General features: G+C 37.0%; 1 protein-coding gene across 1 annotated transcript in view; it reads right to left on the minus strand.

Annotated features, from left to right (window-relative positions):
* Nucleotides 1-4,251: 4,251 nt before the first annotated feature.
* The window catches only part of mau2 (MAU2 sister chromatid cohesion factor), a 46,476-nt gene continuing 32,581 nt past the window's right edge, over nucleotides 4,252-18,146 (minus strand). Inside the window, exons 18-19 of the mRNA XM_039766682.1 lie at nucleotides 9,064-9,191; nucleotides 4,252-6,779 (exon numbers count right to left, since the gene is read on the minus strand). Coding sequence (XP_039622616.1) covers nucleotides 6,705-6,779; nucleotides 9,064-9,191 — 203 coding nt within the window. The 3' untranslated portion in view covers nucleotides 4,252-6,704. The remainder of the gene's footprint in view (nucleotides 6,780-9,063; nucleotides 9,192-18,146) is intronic.

Consider the following 18,146-nt stretch of genomic DNA (forward strand, 5'->3'; position numbering starts at 1 on the left):
CTGTAAAATAAAATTAAAAGGCCTCGGGGCACCCAGCTTCCAAGTACAATATTAAAAGGGCAATGGCAGTTTTATAAACAAATCTCATGTTGTTGTTGGCTTTGCAATTTGTTTTGATGTTTAAGCTATTCCAAAAAAATAATAAATGTTTGGTCAATATTTAGTATATTTCCAATTATCTGTTTTGTTAGCTAGAGCTCACCATAACATCAGGCAGAAATGAACCATCAGTTCATCGCTGTTTTTATATGTATGAGAAAAATAGGTGACCATGTATTGAAAGTTTTATCTGTCAAATAAAAACAGATGTTCACTTATTCCATTACATACATTAAAAATGCACTGGTTACCCTTGTGTCTGGTGATGCTACAAGTGTGTTCAACTCACTGAATAACTACCACAAGAAAAGCAGATTAAAAAAAATGTCCCAAAAAACAGTATACTTGTGTGTGTGTGAAATTGCTTGATATATGGTCACCGCTGCTGTAGTGGCAATTCATGTGACTTGCTCAGGATATCACATCTGTTGTAAATCCCATAATCTCAGTTTTGACACCAATCGGTGTGGTTTATAAGGCAAAGGTATATTTCCCCTTCCTTGCCAAACACTGGTTTTTCCTACTGAATACACATGTAATTTTAACTAACACAAAAATCAGGATATATATGCTGTGCTCAGCAGGAACTCTGCAGAGGGGATCTTTAGACAACACACACATTATATGCATGGTCTTGTTTTGATGTATATGTCCACAGTGCAGATGTAGATTTACCTGAAATAGGTGTATTAAATATCAAATCTATAACACTAACTGTAAAGTCATACTTCATAAAGCCAAAACTCAAAATGCAGATCACCCTTTTACTTGAATGAAAATAATTATCCTTTCATTATTTTGTGTCCTCTCCAAATCTAAAACATTACTAAAGTATACAATGAGAGTAATAAATAAAGAAGTGATTTGTAACAATAACTCTGGTATAGTGATTTTGGTGCCAACGATGTCTGAGCGGTTTTATGTTAAGTTTATGGTGCTGATTAAAAATATGACTTTGATTTTGCCAGATTGCCTCTAGTTTCTGAGATATTTAATAGTTAATTAACGCAACACGTTTGAAAAGTATTCAGAATTGAAAGAATATTTTTATTTTAGTTACAAGTAAGTAAACAGACTAGCATCATACAAAAAAGAAATTAAAAATATCGCAGTGACAGGGAAAAAAGTTATGTATGATTTGATTAATACAACATTAATTATTGTTATTAATGTCAATGCTTCAAAAAACGCTGTTCATACAATTTCCTTTTATGTGTGTCATCAGGATAATCACGTTGGAGACTCCAACAGTAATCTGCCATCATGTGTGTGTCCCATCTGCCTTGATATCTCTCCTTCATCACCTTCATATCCTGGTGGAACCTCTCGCCTTGTTCCTCGCTGAAATCTCCAAGGTTATCTGGAAATGTTTAAATGGCTATGGAGATAGTGCATCTTTATGCTCATATTAACTCCCAAATTTCTGAAGTTAGCAAGCATAACTTGCACAAATTCTTCATAATTGTCTGCTCTGTGATTACCCAAGCTGTTCTTCACAATACAGACAAAACTCTTCCAGGCCGAAGCCCCAGTGTCATTCATGCATTTGGTAAAATTGGAATCATTCATGAGTTTACGAATCGGAGGACCATCAAAGATTCCAGCTTTTAGTTTTTCCATGCTCAGTCCAGGGAATGATCTACAAATATACTTGAAGCAATTGCCCATTTTGTCCAAAGCCCTAACTAATTGCTTCATCAATCCTAGCTTAATATGAAGCGGTGGGAGAATGATTTTGTTCTTGTCCACCAGCGGCTTGTTGGTGATATTCTCAGTGCCAACAATCATTTCTTCCCTTGTAGGCCATAACACTTTTGTACAATGATCTTGCTTTGCCCTGCTATCCCAGAGGCACATGAAGCATGGGTATTTTGTGTATCCAGATTGTTGTCCAAGCAAGAAGTTCACCATCTTCAGACCAACACAAATCAACCACTGATGTTCATGATAACAGATTTTCTGTCATACGATTTTTACATTTTCATATTCTTTTTTTGTTGAGTGAGCAATGGGAAGAGACACATAACGGTTACCATTGTGCAATAGAACACATTTCAAGCTTCTAATGGAGCTGTCTTTCAAAAGCTGCCAGTCCTCTGGTCGATATTCTGGTAGTCCCATTTGAAGTACAATTCCTGGGATATCATTGCAGTATACAAGTTCTTCCTCTTGGTTGAAATATGGGAGAAGCCTCTCTTCTCTTGTCCGACAGGCTGTAATTTTAACTTGCGCCTTTATAAGATTTTGTTCATTAAGTCTGGATGCTAAAAGTTCAGATACTTGCTTGGACAACTGTAAGTCTCGAATCAGGTCATTGAGTTCTTTTTGGCTTAATGGTTGAGGCGTTGAAGCGCTTCCCTCAAATTCACTTCCACTGCTACTACACTCCAATCCTGCCTCTCTTCAGAGTCTGAGAGTGGCTGGTTTGGTAATCTGGTAAACACTGGTATGGGAACATCATTGCCATGTGGAATAGGTCATCTTACTGATTCCAAATCAGGATAATCCCACTGAGCTTTCTTGTAACGATTAAAGCCTTTAATCTTTACAAAACAAAAATAACAATCATCATGGTGTTTTTTCAGTTCTCTCCATGCCATTGGCACACCAAAGTTTAAACTTTTTCTTTTACCTTTTGTCCACTGCCGTAGGTACTCCACACATGTTTTGCAAACCATATGTGGAGCCCAAGAGTTATCCTGGTCTCCAAGGTGTACTCCAAAATAAGCCAGGTATACTCAATACACAAAGTCTATGATATTTCTTCTTTGTTTTTCAACCATGTACTCTTCACAGATGTAGCAGAATATATCAGGATTGTTGATGTAGGCTCTTCTTGATGACGTCATAAAGTTTACATGTATTTATATACTTATTAAGACAGAACTTTTTGGGTATAAACCAAGACTGGGTTGACAAACATACTGTAGCCGACTTCTTTCCTCTGCAAATTCACAGTTGAATTCTGGCTTCAAAAAGTCACTTTTATGGCATTGTAGGCCTACAAATTGAAATACAAAATAATTATATGGGATATTTCATCACCTAAGACACTGTTAAAGAGTCAAAAGACAGACCAAAAGCTATTGCATTTGTTATCATACACAAGTTGCATTGGGGGAATGTATTATTTTCATGGATGTCCATTATCTCAAAAACTAGAACCAATTCAGCAAAAATAATTTTACATTTTAATAAAAGTCAGCTTTCATTGCTGATATTCCACACTAGTTTTTGTCAGTTTACTTATTGAAGTTCATTTTTCTGAGGTTTTGCCGCTAATCTTAGCATGAAGCTGGGACCAATCTTAAACCTAAGCCAATAATGGACGCATTTGTGTCTCTCATCCATCCACTTTACAACCCGCTGAATCCAAACACAGGGTCATGGGGGTCTGCTGGAGCCAATCCCAGCCAACACAGGGCACAAGGCAGGAACCAATCCTGGGCAGGGTGCCAAGCCACCCAAGGACACACACAAACACACCCACACACCAAGCACACACTAGGGCCAATTCAGAATCGCCAATTCACCTAACCTGCATGTCTTTGGACTGTGGGAGGAAACCAGAGCGCCCAGAGGAAACCCAAGCAGACACGGGGAGAACATGCAAACTCCACGCAGGGAGGACCCGGGAAGTGAACCTGGGTCTCCTAACTGCGAGGCAGCAGTGCTACCACTGCGCCACCGTGCCGCCCTACACTCTTTCATCTCAAACCAATTTTAAATTGCTAATCTGCCTAATCTACATATACTTGGAGTATGGAAGGCAAACAGAATGTTTTTTATTTAAATACACACCAGGAGCATATGTAAACTCACAGACACAAACAGGCTAAGAATTAACATCAGTCTGAAAGTTACATACATGTGTATAAATTAAAAAAAATGTTTCCAGCAGCAGAGAGGAATTCACAAACTCTGGGTATATACTGCAAACATCAATAAGAAATACATTTTGTGTTGATAAGATTAATGTGCCCCAGATTAGAAACAGTTGCATGGTAGTTATTACTTTAACCCACTGGTTACTGAACTTGGCCCCACTATCAAATAATCATTCTTGCTAGTTTGCTTTCCAACCAATATATTGATCATAATTGTTATGCAAATCTGACTCTACAGACCAATATGCCTTTTTTTCCCTCAAGGAATAATTTCAGAGAGCCTCGTACTGCTGCAATACTTTTCCTGCAGACTTAATAGTATTTGTATTTCAACAAAATACAAACAAACAAACGTTGTTCAGAAGTATAGATACCATTCAAAAGTGGATACTAGTTTTAAATCCTTGCCCAGAAGTTAATCAAATCTACTAAATGGAAAATTATATACTTGGGAAATTTCATTTTTTGATTAAAATAGTATAACTGCCTATGTTGGATACAAGCTGTCAGCAGATTCTCTGCTAAAACTGCAGTAGACTTTCATCATTTTGGTGATTTAGTGCAACAAGCCAAGCTGCAGAAAGGAGGAAAAAAACACAAAAATAAACAGCAAAAACATATTTAGGAACACGGCATCCCTTGTTTTTCCAAATACTAACTATGCTATAATTCATTAACTCTCAGTAAGTTTTAAGGCACCATTTTGTCTAATTGTCCATTTATTACATTTGATATTCCAGTTTAGATCAGCAATGAAAGAGACACCTCTTTCCTCTGCATAATAAAACTGGTATTTCTGTATTTAATGTATTAATCTTAATTCTGACCTTTTATCATAGCAACATATTTTTGTAGAGACATTACTAAATAATTACAATATATAACAATTTTTGCTTTATTATGTACTATAATGGTGTATCTGTTAATGTATTGCCTGCTATTTACATTACCTTACGGCTGGGCTCTAAACACTGGAGAAAGACTAATTGACCACCAGTCCTCAGCAGCTATCTGCACTAGGGACAATCACAACTGGTAAAGATTAATATTAAGTACATATTATACCCACTAGGAACGCTGATATAGGATGAGGACAAAGTTTAAATATAAGAGATTAAAAAAGGCATCATGAAACTGTGGGTTATCAAATAAATTTTAAATTGTTTTATATCAAAGCAAATGACTATGCAACATATGCAAGACTTAAATGAGAGAAAAAAAACTAGGAGGGTGCACAAGTTATTTTGTAACACATCTTTATACAAACTACACAGTAAATATTTTCAGAAGAGAAAAAGTAAAAATAAAATGATTAATTACATTATTAACTGCAGTATACAAATTATGAAACTTTACAAAATTTAAAATAGTCCCCCCACCCCCCACAAAATGTCTCATCCTTTTGCTGAAACAGCAGGGATCCAGCAGAACAGGCACCTTTAACAGGGAAAAATGAACAAGATATTCATATTATTGTATCTCCATTATCTGTACAGTTAAGAAAAAAAATTACACATCAGTCCAGGTTGAGAGGAATTGGCTAGGGGGCAAGTAATGACAGACTGGCCAGTATTGGGAAAGGGAGATTCTACGACCTGTACCAGACCCCAAACCAAACCATCCATTGTTTGCTTATAAAAAAAAAAATCTGATGTGTATGCTGGACCTTATTGTCACACAAAGGGATCAGTTCCTGCAATAAATAGTTTCCTTTGTTGGTAATAGGTGAGTGCTGTAATTCTCCCAAGCTGTGTGTAGGTGGGATTATATCCAGTAAGGATTCAAAATTCCCAAATTGCTTTAAAATGAGACAAAATTCTTTTCCAAGTAAGGCTTTAAAACAGATGCAAAATAGAAATTGTGCTACATTGGTATTGCAGTTTATAAAATATCCTTTTCCCATCCCTAAAACACAAAAATAGCATTTCAAATGCAATTACAGGAACGGGGCAGGACTTTTTTTTCCAGTTAAGAATAGATGAAAGGGAGAAAAAATGCTTTAAATAAAATTTGTTTGCCGTAGAACACATTCTTCTTAGGTAATTGATTCTAAACAGGAAGTGCCAAAGCTTACTTGGTGGGACGGTGGAAGAAAGTTTGCATTAACTGAATGATCAGTTTATCAAGGAGATTTCTTCTTACTATGGTAATGCTCGAATGCAATATGCATCAAAGTGTAGTTAAATAAGAAGTTCAATCTGCAGAAAATTAAGCAAACATCTGATGTGGCAAGAGGCGTAAAGTGGTATTAAAACTGTTTCATTCATTATTATTACGTTACTAAGTAAAACCCGCTTTCTAGTGAGAGTCTGAAACACCACCCATTAATAACACTTTCTTTGAAAAGGCTTCATTTCCTCTTTAATGGTTCCTGGTCCAGAACAATCCTGCAGTGGTAGGTGACTTGGCACCTGTGCTGCCACCCTTGGTTTGAGGTGGGATTCTCCTTGCTGGCATCATAACAAGCAAAACCTGTAGGATAAAGGTCTCCATAATGGATCCATGGAAGCAGCTGCTAGGCCAAAGACTGACAAAGATTCCCTGAGCAAGGCATGCGCGGGTGACTTCTTGATACCCAGACTCCTGGCAGAAGGATTTCCATATGCCAGCTACTGTTCCAAGAACCAAATGTGAAATATTAAAGTTGTTTAGATTCCAACCTCTGGCAACACAAGTTCCAACCATGAAGTATGTCTGCCAACAGAGGTTAGGCATCTCTCATAGAAGACTTGCCAGACTGGTGGTTGGGCCATTCTGAGCCTGGAATTGCACTGGAGGAGGGCCGTCTGTCCACTGCAACAGAATGAAAAAGTGGGTTTAAGCAGTTACAGTAAATAGGAAGTAGACAGCTACTCTGTTTTTCAACCGTGTCTGCATACTTTAAAAGAATTAAGTAGTACAATAAATGCTTTGAAAAATATGCAGTTATCTTGCTTTCTTTTAAATATTTTATCCAAACATAACCCATTTAAATAACCCAGATCACTACTACAGAGTTGAAGCAAATGTCTTTCAGTAAATTTCATCTTCCTTACAGTAGAAAATATTACTGAAGTTAGAAGAACAACAAAAATCAAGTAGGCGCAAAAACTACTGAAAAAACCCTGGGTAGTCTTTAAAAATATGTGTCAATACTTGTAAAATGAGATTTAAAGTACAGAAACACAGAAAACTGTAGACCCTTTACAAATTATTCACCTCATTGTAATATTAACTTAAGTATTCTACTTTATAAAACATTTAATCACAAATGAGTTAATTTGGCTTTTTTGACACTGATCAACTAGTAAAGACTGGGATGGTTAAAAGAAACTATCCAAATCACTGAATATCGCTTGGTGTTCAGGTAAACCAATCATTAAGAAATTCAAAGAGCATGGCACATCTGAAAATCTGCCTAGAGAAGGCAGCCCACAAAAATTGAGTGATTGTGCAAGAAAAATACTAGTGAAGAAGCCCAACAAGAGATGTATGATAACTCTGAAAACATTACAGGCTACAGCAGCTGAGCTCTGAGCTTGGAGAGACTGTGAACACAACAACTGTTGATGGGTGCTTTACCAATTACAGCTTAATGGGAGAGTGGCAAAGAGAAAGCCACTGTTTAAAAATAAATACAAAACATGCATGCGACATCTTGGTCAGAGTTTGCCAGAATGCCATTATGAGAATCTGAAGTCAGTCGGAAGAAAGTTCAAAGCTCAAATAAGACAAAGGTTTGAGCTTTGTGGCCATAAGACTAAATGCAATGTCTGGAATAAGCCACTGCACGTTATCAAAAACATACCATTCCCATCTTGAAGCATGGTGGTGGCAGCATCATGCTGTGGGGATGGTTTTCAGCACCTGACCCTGGGAGGCATGTGAGGGTAGAGGGTAAAATATACAGCAAAATACTGGGAAATTCTGGAGGAAAACCTGATGCAGTCTTCTCGTATTTACCATACAAGAGGATCTGTTTTCCAGCAAGGCAACAAGTCCAAGCATGAAGCTAAACAGGAATGGCTCTTAAACAATATGTCATTGAGTAGCACTGTCAGAATCCACATCTCAATAGAGTTTATAATCCCTATGCAACTTGACAGAGCTTCAGCAGTTTGCAAAAATAAATGCAGGAAAACCAGAGAGTTCAGATGTGCAAATTTGCTGCCAAAGACTACTAAATGCTGACTTGAAATGGATGAAAATTTCTGCCATCAACCAATTTGCGTTTTGTATTTGTAATTCATTTAGACTACTTTACAGGTGACTGTTTTCACTTAAGACATATTTATGTTGATCAGTTGCAGAAAAGCCAAAATAAATTTTGTGTTTCAATGTTGTATAACAATTAAATGTGAAAAATTCCAATGGGATGAATAGTTTTTATAGGCACTGTATAAGCATGTAAAGTATACCTTAATTATAAAATGAACAACATGCTGATCTATGGGAATCACACTCCTGAAAGTACTGAGGAATTCAATTTGATGCAACTTTCTCATTCTGTGGGCAATAGGCTGCAGGAATAGGAACCAGCTAAAATCCTGGGTTACATTATATATAAAAAAAAAACAAAAAAAAAAAAACTATTGAATGAAAATCAGGGGACGCCAAGCTCAAATTTAAGTGAGACTGCATCCAGAGTACACTGTGCACTTCTGAGCCCCATGCCGCAATGTGGTACATGAGTAGTAAAAGCTATGCAGAACAGAGCAACCAAACAAATCCCTGGTCTAAAGAACTTGTTGGCACTATGAACCTATATTCCTCTTAAAGCTGAACAGAAATTAACTACTTTAGTCTTGAACATTCTAGGTCTTCAAACATTCCCAACACATTAAAGCTAATCCAACAGCACTCTTTAAATACAGTATAATAGTGAATCACATCATATTTTGGGTCAATTTAATTATTAATCCAAAAAAAATGTGCCTGATGAAATGAATGGTCTCCTTGGTTTTAAAGATGTACAGTATATTCTAAAATGCTGGTTGCCGGGAATAATTATGTTTTCAGAGAAACCATTTTTCCCTCTCTCAACAGTCAACCACACTTATTGGCATCAAATCCTGCCTCATTTTTATGTTACTCTTACAGTAATGAGGTTGTGTTCAGGAAGGCTGCAGGCTGCAATATGGTCCTGAAGGAGCTGCTGGGAGAAGTTCTGATGCATCTGGGCTGCTTCATGTGCATCAATCGTATTCCCACATGCCTTGTTTAGATCTGAAACAAATACATAGGCACAAATAGTGAAAACCATAATATTATTTGGGCTGTCAAATACTACAGTATGTATAAACATGTACTGTATATAAAGAGAATGATGACATACTATGACATGTGATGCATTTTCTTGTACTTTGGATGCTTTACAATAAGTTGTTCAATCTATGGTTTATTACTGTATCTGTAAAACTGTATTGTCTAAGACTGCAATTCAATCACTGCAAGACTGGTAAAATATCCCTTTCAGGCCTGCTACTCCTTCCATGTATTTCTACATTATGGAACATATCAGTATAGGACTAAAAACAACAGGTTGCTTTAACAGTAGAAAATCTGGTATCTTTTTGTATGGAATGGCAACTTGGAAATAAACATTCATCTTTGCTTTTGTTATATTTGTTTATCAGGTACTAAATATGTAATCAGAAGAATAATTCAGAGGAAAATCTTGTATGCCTGTGAATAATTATTGCAATAATGCTTTTTCTATACATAAAAATACAAGTCATTGAATTTTTGCATTAAACAACAAAGGAAAACTGATATTTCTTTTAAAAATCCATACACCTTAGAAATAACCCTTAAGCCTGGTGCCGAGTATGAAAAATTCACTGCTAATTTTTCCAGGTAATAAAAAAGTGTTGCAGCAGCACATGCATACAGTTTTTATAACTGCAAGTATTATTTCACTGTGGTAACTGAACAACTTACTGGCTATCTACCTGGTCAATATGACAAAACAAATTAAGCTCAATGACTTCAGCACAAGCATCAATCCTTATAAAAGCAAGTTTATTACATAGAGAATTTACAAAAAAATATTTTTGTTGCCGATTGATGGCAGCACCTGCCCTGCATTCCAAAATGGTGGGAAGACGGTTGTCAGTCGAACAGCGGGTACAATGTGTTTGCCTTTTCATAATTGCATAATTAAATCTGGACCACCCTGTACATAATTTGAGAAGTCATTTGTTAGAAGCACTTAACTACATAAAAATATAACTAGTGTCCAAAAAGATGAAGATACTTTTGAATTTTACACACAGCTCAGCACAGCACAGCAGCTCTGTTACAGAAACTATTTAATGATAGCCATCATTATACATCTCACAATTAATAACCTTTACCTTTGCATACTATTATTTGGTACTTTTCTTTCTATCTGATTCTTCATATATATAAAGATATAAATTATGTACATAATCATAGCTTGAACACTACCTACAACTCTGTACAAAAGTATGTCTCCTTCCTGATATCCCCTATTTTTGTACATTTGTCACAATAAATGGCTTCAGATCTTTAAACAAAATATAATATTAGATAAAGGGAACTAGAGTAAACATAAAATCATTTCTAAATTGATACTTAATATATTTAAGCAATTGTTATCCAATATCTGTATTCCACATGTAAACCTATAAAATGGTACTTAACCATTTACTCATCAAACAGCTGAAGACCCTTACCAAGACATTGATGTAGTCACAATGATTTTAGAAGAAAACTATGCCTTGTTTAAAGGAAACTCCAGAAAACATGAGGAAAAAAGTTGTTGAAACTTATAAGGAAAGAGTTACAAAGGCTCGGATACTCAACAGCAAAGAAACACCTGAAGATCCCCAAACGTTTTAGAATAATGTTCTAAGGATAGACTAGTCAAAAGTAGAACTCTTTGGACAAAACAGGTGACTGAGGTGCTGCAACCAAGTATTAAAACAATGGGGAGTAATGACCTTTTATACATGGGGGATTGGTGTGTTGAACAACTTTGCTACTTGAATAAAGAAAAAAATATTTAAAAACTGTGCTGTGTGTGTTTACTCAGGTTTTCTTTCTTTAATATTGTATCTTGCCTAAAGTTCTGAAGCCATCTACTTATGGACAACAGAACTTTATTTGTCCCCAGAGAAACGCTGGCTTTTTACAGAAGCCCTTTAAATGATTAAATTGATGACTAAAAAGAATTTTTGGAAAAAAACACTTCTGTCTTGACAATTACAATCACGATGAGGTATTATAGAGGCATATTACACCTTGTGAAAAGGAGTCCCAGTAACATTTCTTTACATTGTTCTGCTGAATGATATGTTGGGTAAAAAGTAGTCAGAGAGAAGATGTGCAGCATCATTCATAATGGCACTCAGTTTTGCTCTATGTCTTTCCTTTGCTACTACCTCCAGGTCAACCAGAGTACATCCCGTAACTGAGCCTGATGTTTTAATTACCTTGTTGATTCAGTGGACCTCTGTTGAAGTGATGTTACCAGCCTAACAGACCACTGCATACAAAAATCACACTGGCCATCACAGAGTTGAAGATGATGTGAAGGATGTCACTCCTCAACATTAAAGGAACGCAGCCTCTTAAGAAGAAAAAGATTGTGCTGCGCTTTCTTAAATAGTTCCTAGTCCAATTGTGCTGCGCTTTCTTAAACAGTTCCTAGTCCACCCTGTCATGTACATAGACCTCAAGTACCTGTAGGAGTGTACCCCCTTTACGTCAACTCCATGAATAAGCAGATATAGAGGCAGTTTGGTGTGGTGAAAGTCAATCATCAGGTCTTACATTAAATTTATTGATGTTAAGATGTAGACAATTCTTTCTGCACCAAGAAAGAAAGATCTCCACCTGACTCATATACTCTGTCTATCCACATTATCAATGCAACACACAAGTGCAGAATTGTTTGAGATATGTTATATTTATAGTCTGAGGTCCAAAAGACAAAACACAGTCCTCGAGTGCCACAAACTGCAGTCTTCCAGACAGACAGTTCATTATCCAGGACACCACAAGCTCATTCACCTGTATATCTCTCAGCTTGCCCCTTAACAGGGATGGCTGAAGGTATTGTGTAAGATATGCAAAAACAAAGGATAATATAGTACAGCATATATATATCTATATCTATCTATATCTATATCTATATATCTATCTTTCTTAGTATTATAGTAGAGAACAACCATCAGTATTGGCAATAATAAACCATAGCTGTAGGCTTAGCAGAGTTACTGGTTTTGCTTAGGTTGATTTATATTGCTCTCTTATAATGGTTTTCATTTAATTTTAAGAAGTGTTTTTGGATTTTGTATTAAAAATTCTTTTCACATGTTCTTACTGTCTCAGTTTTCTTGTTGAGCTATCTCAGAGTTGACACATTAACACATTTATCAGGTGCCATCTAACCAAATTAAACTGTCCCATTTTCCCTGCAGCTGACCATGAATAATTAGAATTTGCACCTTATATTTTTATATCTTTAATCAATTCACTTAAAATTCAATTTAAAAGTGCATTTAAATGAAGGTCCATGTATGGGTGGAGTTTTAACAAGGAAGTGAATAACAACTTCTGGATTGCCTCAAAGAGATTCTAGCAAATTGTTGCTGGAACACGGTGCAGGCTGTACTAATGAAGAATGAGGAAATGTTAACCTCAACGGGTATCTAGCACTTTGATAGACCAAAGTGCAAGAAATATTGGTTGTGGTTATGTCCACCTCTGTGGCAAAGTTTTCTGTAGTAACTAAAAATTCCTATTAATGGTAAAGGGATGGACGAGATTCAAGTGTAAACGCCAACTACTACATAAATTAGAGGTGTTTTGGATAACATTATCTCTTAATTTTGCTGTTGTTAAAAGTGGAAAACAGTGCTTTGAGAATAGCATGCCAAGGGTATTGATCCCCATTTTTAAAAAAGACAAGGGAATAACACTACTCTGCCTGCCTGGGAATGTCTATGCCAGAAAACTTAAACATATTGTTTCCAGGCCTTAGAACAGGGGCCAACGTTTTGTCCAATTTCCTCCAATCTATGCACTTTAAATGTTCTGGGATGCAGTGTTCCTTTATCTCCTTGTGAAGTAGACAAATAAAATAACTATTATGCACAGTTATGGAAAGAAAGGGAGAGAGAAAAGGAAAATTAATGAAAGACTTCACTCAGAGAAAATGAAAAAACAAAGTTTGCACTGTCATTTCTAAAGCTCAGTAAAAAAAGTTGACCACAGCTTAATGATTAATTTATATATCTTGCTGTTATTTTGACTATTGCATCACTGCATGGCAACAATAGCAAACAGTGTTTAGAGAAAACTGTGGTCTATATATGCACCGATAAGCCATAATATTAAAACCACTGAGAGGTGAAGTAAATAACACTGATTATCTTATTACAGTGGCACCTCTCATGAGGTAGGATATATTAGGTAGCAAGTGAACAGTTGGTTCTTGAAGGTGACATGTTGAAAGCAGGAGAAATGGAACAGCATAAGGATCTGAGCAATTTTAAAAAATGGCTAAATTGTGATGGCTAGACAACTGGGTCAGAGTATCAGCAAAACAACAGATCTTGTAGTCTGTTCCCAGTATGCAGTGGTTAGTACCTACCAAAAATAGTCCAAGGACGGACAACTGCGGGACAGGGTCACACATGGGGAGAGGCGGCTAGCCCGTCCTGTCCGGTCCCACAAAAGATCTACTGTACTGTAGCACAAACTGCTTAAAAACTTGCTGGCCATTAAAGAAAGATGTTGTAACATACAGCGCATCACAGCTTGCCGCAAATGGGGCTGCATACCCATAGACTTATCAGAGTGCCATGCTAATTCCTGTCCACCACCAAAAGTGCATAAAATGGTGAATAATGGAAGAAGATGGCCTGCTGTAATAAATTGCATTTTCTTTTAGATCATGCGCGTGCATTGTTTACCTGGGTAAGAGATGGCAACAGGATGTACTATGGGAAGAAGGCAATGGAGGCGGTATGATATTCTGAGAAATGTCCTTCTGGGAATTTTGGGGTCTTGGCATTCATCTGGATCTTACTTTGACACATACCACTTACCTAAAGATTGTTTCAGACCACGTACATCCCTTCATGGCAATGGTATTTCCCTGATGGCATTATCAGCAAGATAATGCACTCTACCACACTACAAATACTGTTCAGTAATTGTTTGAGGAACATGACAAAAAAGTTCCATGTGTTGACTTGGCTTCCAAAATCCTCAGACTTCAATCAAGCATCAAGCATCTGTAGCATGTGCTGCACAAAGGTCTGATCCATGGAGGTCCCAGCTTGGAACTTGCAGGATCTGCTGCTAACATCTACTGAAGGTGTCTGTGCCAGATAATATAGGAGACCATCAGAGGTCTTGTAGAATCCATGCATCAACAAGTCAGAGCTGTTTTGGAGGCACAAGGTGAAAACTATACAATATTAGCAGGTTGTAAACATACATACAAACAAAAAACGCGCGCGCACGCACGCACGCACGCACGCACACACACACACACACACACAATGTGCTAAAATGCTGCGACTATATTCTTGTGTGGCATGTTTGGTATTTCCAAGTAGACAGTAATCTTAAGTTATTTTAGTTATCTGTTTAGATATGCAGCCAAAGATAATTCTGTGCAGTCTCATCCATGGTTCTGCTGTAGTGGTATTAGTGCTTTCTGGCATATACAGTTTTGGGTGTACGGACTATGGAAATCTGGATCTGCTGTGGTTCGTTACAATTAAGAGAAGAAAGACAAGACCTAACCTAACGGAAGCTATTTCACCTCGCTTTTTGTTAGTCTAAGCTCTGCCTTCATGACGTGTTGTATTGGTTTAGTAATTTCATACTCCGTGAAAAGTCTAATTATTCACATCCTCTTTAACCCAAATTTACTCACAGTTGAACCCGATTCAGTCATGGAGGGCTGGGTTGCAGCTGACTGCTAAAAATGCTTGAGAAAGAAATAGGCGCTGTAATGTGCACATAATGGGGAATAAGGAGAAAATTTGGTTGGGAGCATGGGGAAACACTTTGGCCTGCAGTTTTTTCAGCTTCAAAAAACTTTGCAACTCTCATTGGGTTGTGCCACAGAATTACTCCCTTCATCATGAATAATCTTGCCCAAAGCCACTTATAATATCTAAATTACAATGATCATAATGATCTACACACATATTTGCCAACTACTGCGCTTCGACTGCAGTCATAAGGCAGGCTGTACATAGTGCTATTAAAGAGGCATGCACTGTTGCATATTTTCTTGTTCTTTAATGTCCATCTCAAGCTGGCTCATGCTTCAGGCAGCATCACATTTGAGGACCCAAAGCCATCAACAATTTTCAAATTACTGAGATTTTTCTCTCGGTAAGCCATGAAATGCCTGTCATTGTATCATCATCCTTCACACTTGATGGTCTTCCCCTTCAGGTTCCCAGTGCAGAAGTGGATTTGTGTGATGGTTTTACTTTATTGGGCAACTCGTCTTTATATTTATAGTTTTTTGAGACATTTGACTTTTTCAAGTTACCTTTTTTTAGTAATCAACTTGTCAGAACATTTTATTCTGAAATAGTGAATGATCTACACACTGATTCCTTCTTCCATAATTCATTGAACTCTGGTGCTTTGGCCTATCTTACACTGTGTGTCCAACATAGTGCCTATGGTGATTCTTTTTAACGGTGATGCTTATATGTACCTATTTATTAATATTTAAAAAAAGCACACACACAGGCTCACATTATTTACACTTCTATCCCAATACAGAATCAATTTAAAAAAACAGAACTGGGCATGTTTTAAGAGCAAAATAATATACTGATCAAATGAGGTGTAATCACTTATATTGTCACAAACTTGTAAGAGGACGTGAAAAGGAAACTATATTAATCCCTTTTAAATAGACAGCCCCAATAAATAAAATGAGGTTTTGCATTCATTCTCTGATTGCAGTGAACACTTCTAAAAAATGTCCACCAGTCCAAGCATACAGTTCAGGGTCATGCTGGGGTGTGACTCATGCATCCAGAGTTTATGCATATAGGACTATGAGATGTGGGAGGACTGCCAGCACAAACAACAGTTGTAGTAAGCAAACAGCTCTGCGAAATTCAAATGAACTGGCTATTTGGCTTGTCTACTCTGGCGATGACACGAGTTGCTCCATTTGTTAATACTAGAATAAAATGCATTTAGTGTTTCAATGCTTCGAATGATAAGGTGCATCTCCCTATTAATAAGACATGTTACTATGTTAAGAGAGACAAGTAATTGATGAAATACAAAGTTAGGAAGACATTCAAAAAAGCATACTTCATTGCTAAATATGAATCTGCAAAACTCAATTTATGTCATTTGTTTGGTTATTGAACACAAACTTATGTTCATTAGCATAACCTGTGTGAAGGCACACATCATATATTTGAAAGAAACATTGAGGAATGTAATGCTGTCTCACAGTTACAAATTTATTGAGCGCAGGTAACATCAGCCTAAGTCATTTTCGAATTCTGGATTTGTACACAGGCATAAAGTCTGATTACTCATGCAAGAAACCTTTAAAAAAAAGAAAACAAATGCTGTCATGCTGGAGTTCTGAAATAAAGGATTAATGCAAAACTGACAAGTTTCGAATTCATGCAGAAAGCTTTAAAGTTGGGACAAATGTTAAAAGGAGGGTCAGATTTGGAAAATTAAAGCACCATAAGTTTCTGAAATTTGAATTCATTATTCTGTTACATATTCTGTTAAATACATTTTCATAATCTTTTCAATCAGTTAATTATGTAAACATAAATATTGCAGGGCGGCACGGTGGCGCAGTGGTAGCGCTGCTGCCTCGCAGTTAGGAGACCCGGGTTCGCTTCCCGGGTCCTCCCTGCGTGGAGTTTGCATGTTCTCCCGTGTCTGCGTGGGTTTCCTCCGGGCGCTCCGGTTTCCTCCCGCAATCCAAAGACATGCAGGTTAGGTGGATTGGCGATTCTAAAATTGGCCCTAGTGTGTGCTTGGTGTGTGGGTGTGTTTGTGTGTGTCCTGCGGTGGGTTGGCACCCTGCCCAGGATTGGTTCCTGCCTTGTGCCCTGTGTTGGCTGGGATTGGCTCCAGCAGACCCCCCGTGACCCTATTCGGATTCAGTGGGTTAGAAAATGGATGGATGGATGGATAAATATTGCATGTGGTTCACTGACAACCCAGACTTTAAAAGCAAGTTGGTACAAAAACAGTTTAAAGAAGATGGTTTAAATGGAAATATCTGGAATTATCTTGTAATTCACTAATTCAACAGTACACACATCATAATGTCTCAATATTTATATTTAGTTTGGATTTTAAGCAGTAGTTTTCAGCTACTGGACAGAAAATGTTAGAAAATAAATTTAGAATATGCACCTGCTAAGATAAATCAGGTAACTCATGACATATCATTTTTTATAAACCCTATGTTGAAATCCCTCCAAGATCATAAACCCCACTTGTTGTTACATTGGTTGGGGGAGGGATATCTCCTTCTCTGCCACACATTAAAATTTAAGCCTTGTATTGTATTTTGACATTTACGAAAGCCAATACTGTACTAGTTTACTTAAGTGATAGCCAGGTAACTACTTGATGGATATAGCAGTATTTTAAAGCTGTAGTCACAGTTAGTATTTACATATTTAATACTGTATTACAGAAAAAGGCAAAATATTGTTCATTTCAATAAATACTTTAATAAAAAGCCACTGAATGTGATTTCTGTTTTTGCCATGGTAACAAAAGATATAAAGTATCATAAAAATTCACGTGTACTGGTATTGAATGCAAAAATTCTGGATTGTCACATTCCTAAATGAATACACACATTTCTGAAGGTGAATGTTAAATGTGCAAAGTTTTGTTTTTTTAAGCTTTATTCCTCATCCATTCATCTATTATCCAACCTGCTATATCCTAACACAGGGTCATGGGGGTCTGCTGGAGCCAATCGCAGTCAACAAAGGGCGCAAGGCAGTTCCCAGAATTGTTTCATTTCTTTCCTTAAACAGAAATGAAATGTGAAATAAGCAAGCTAACAGAAGACCGACTAAGTCAGGGACTCAAACCGCACTCCAGCACCTACTTATTACTATACTACTACTGCCGTGCGGTTTACTGCAAACTCTGCACATTGGAACAACT

The sequence above is a fragment of the Polypterus senegalus genome, chromosome 10 (genome assembly GCF_016835505.1).
Source record: "Polypterus senegalus isolate Bchr_013 chromosome 10, ASM1683550v1, whole genome shotgun sequence".
In the NCBI taxonomy this organism is placed as follows: Eukaryota; Metazoa; Chordata; class Cladistia; order Polypteriformes; family Polypteridae; genus Polypterus; species Polypterus senegalus.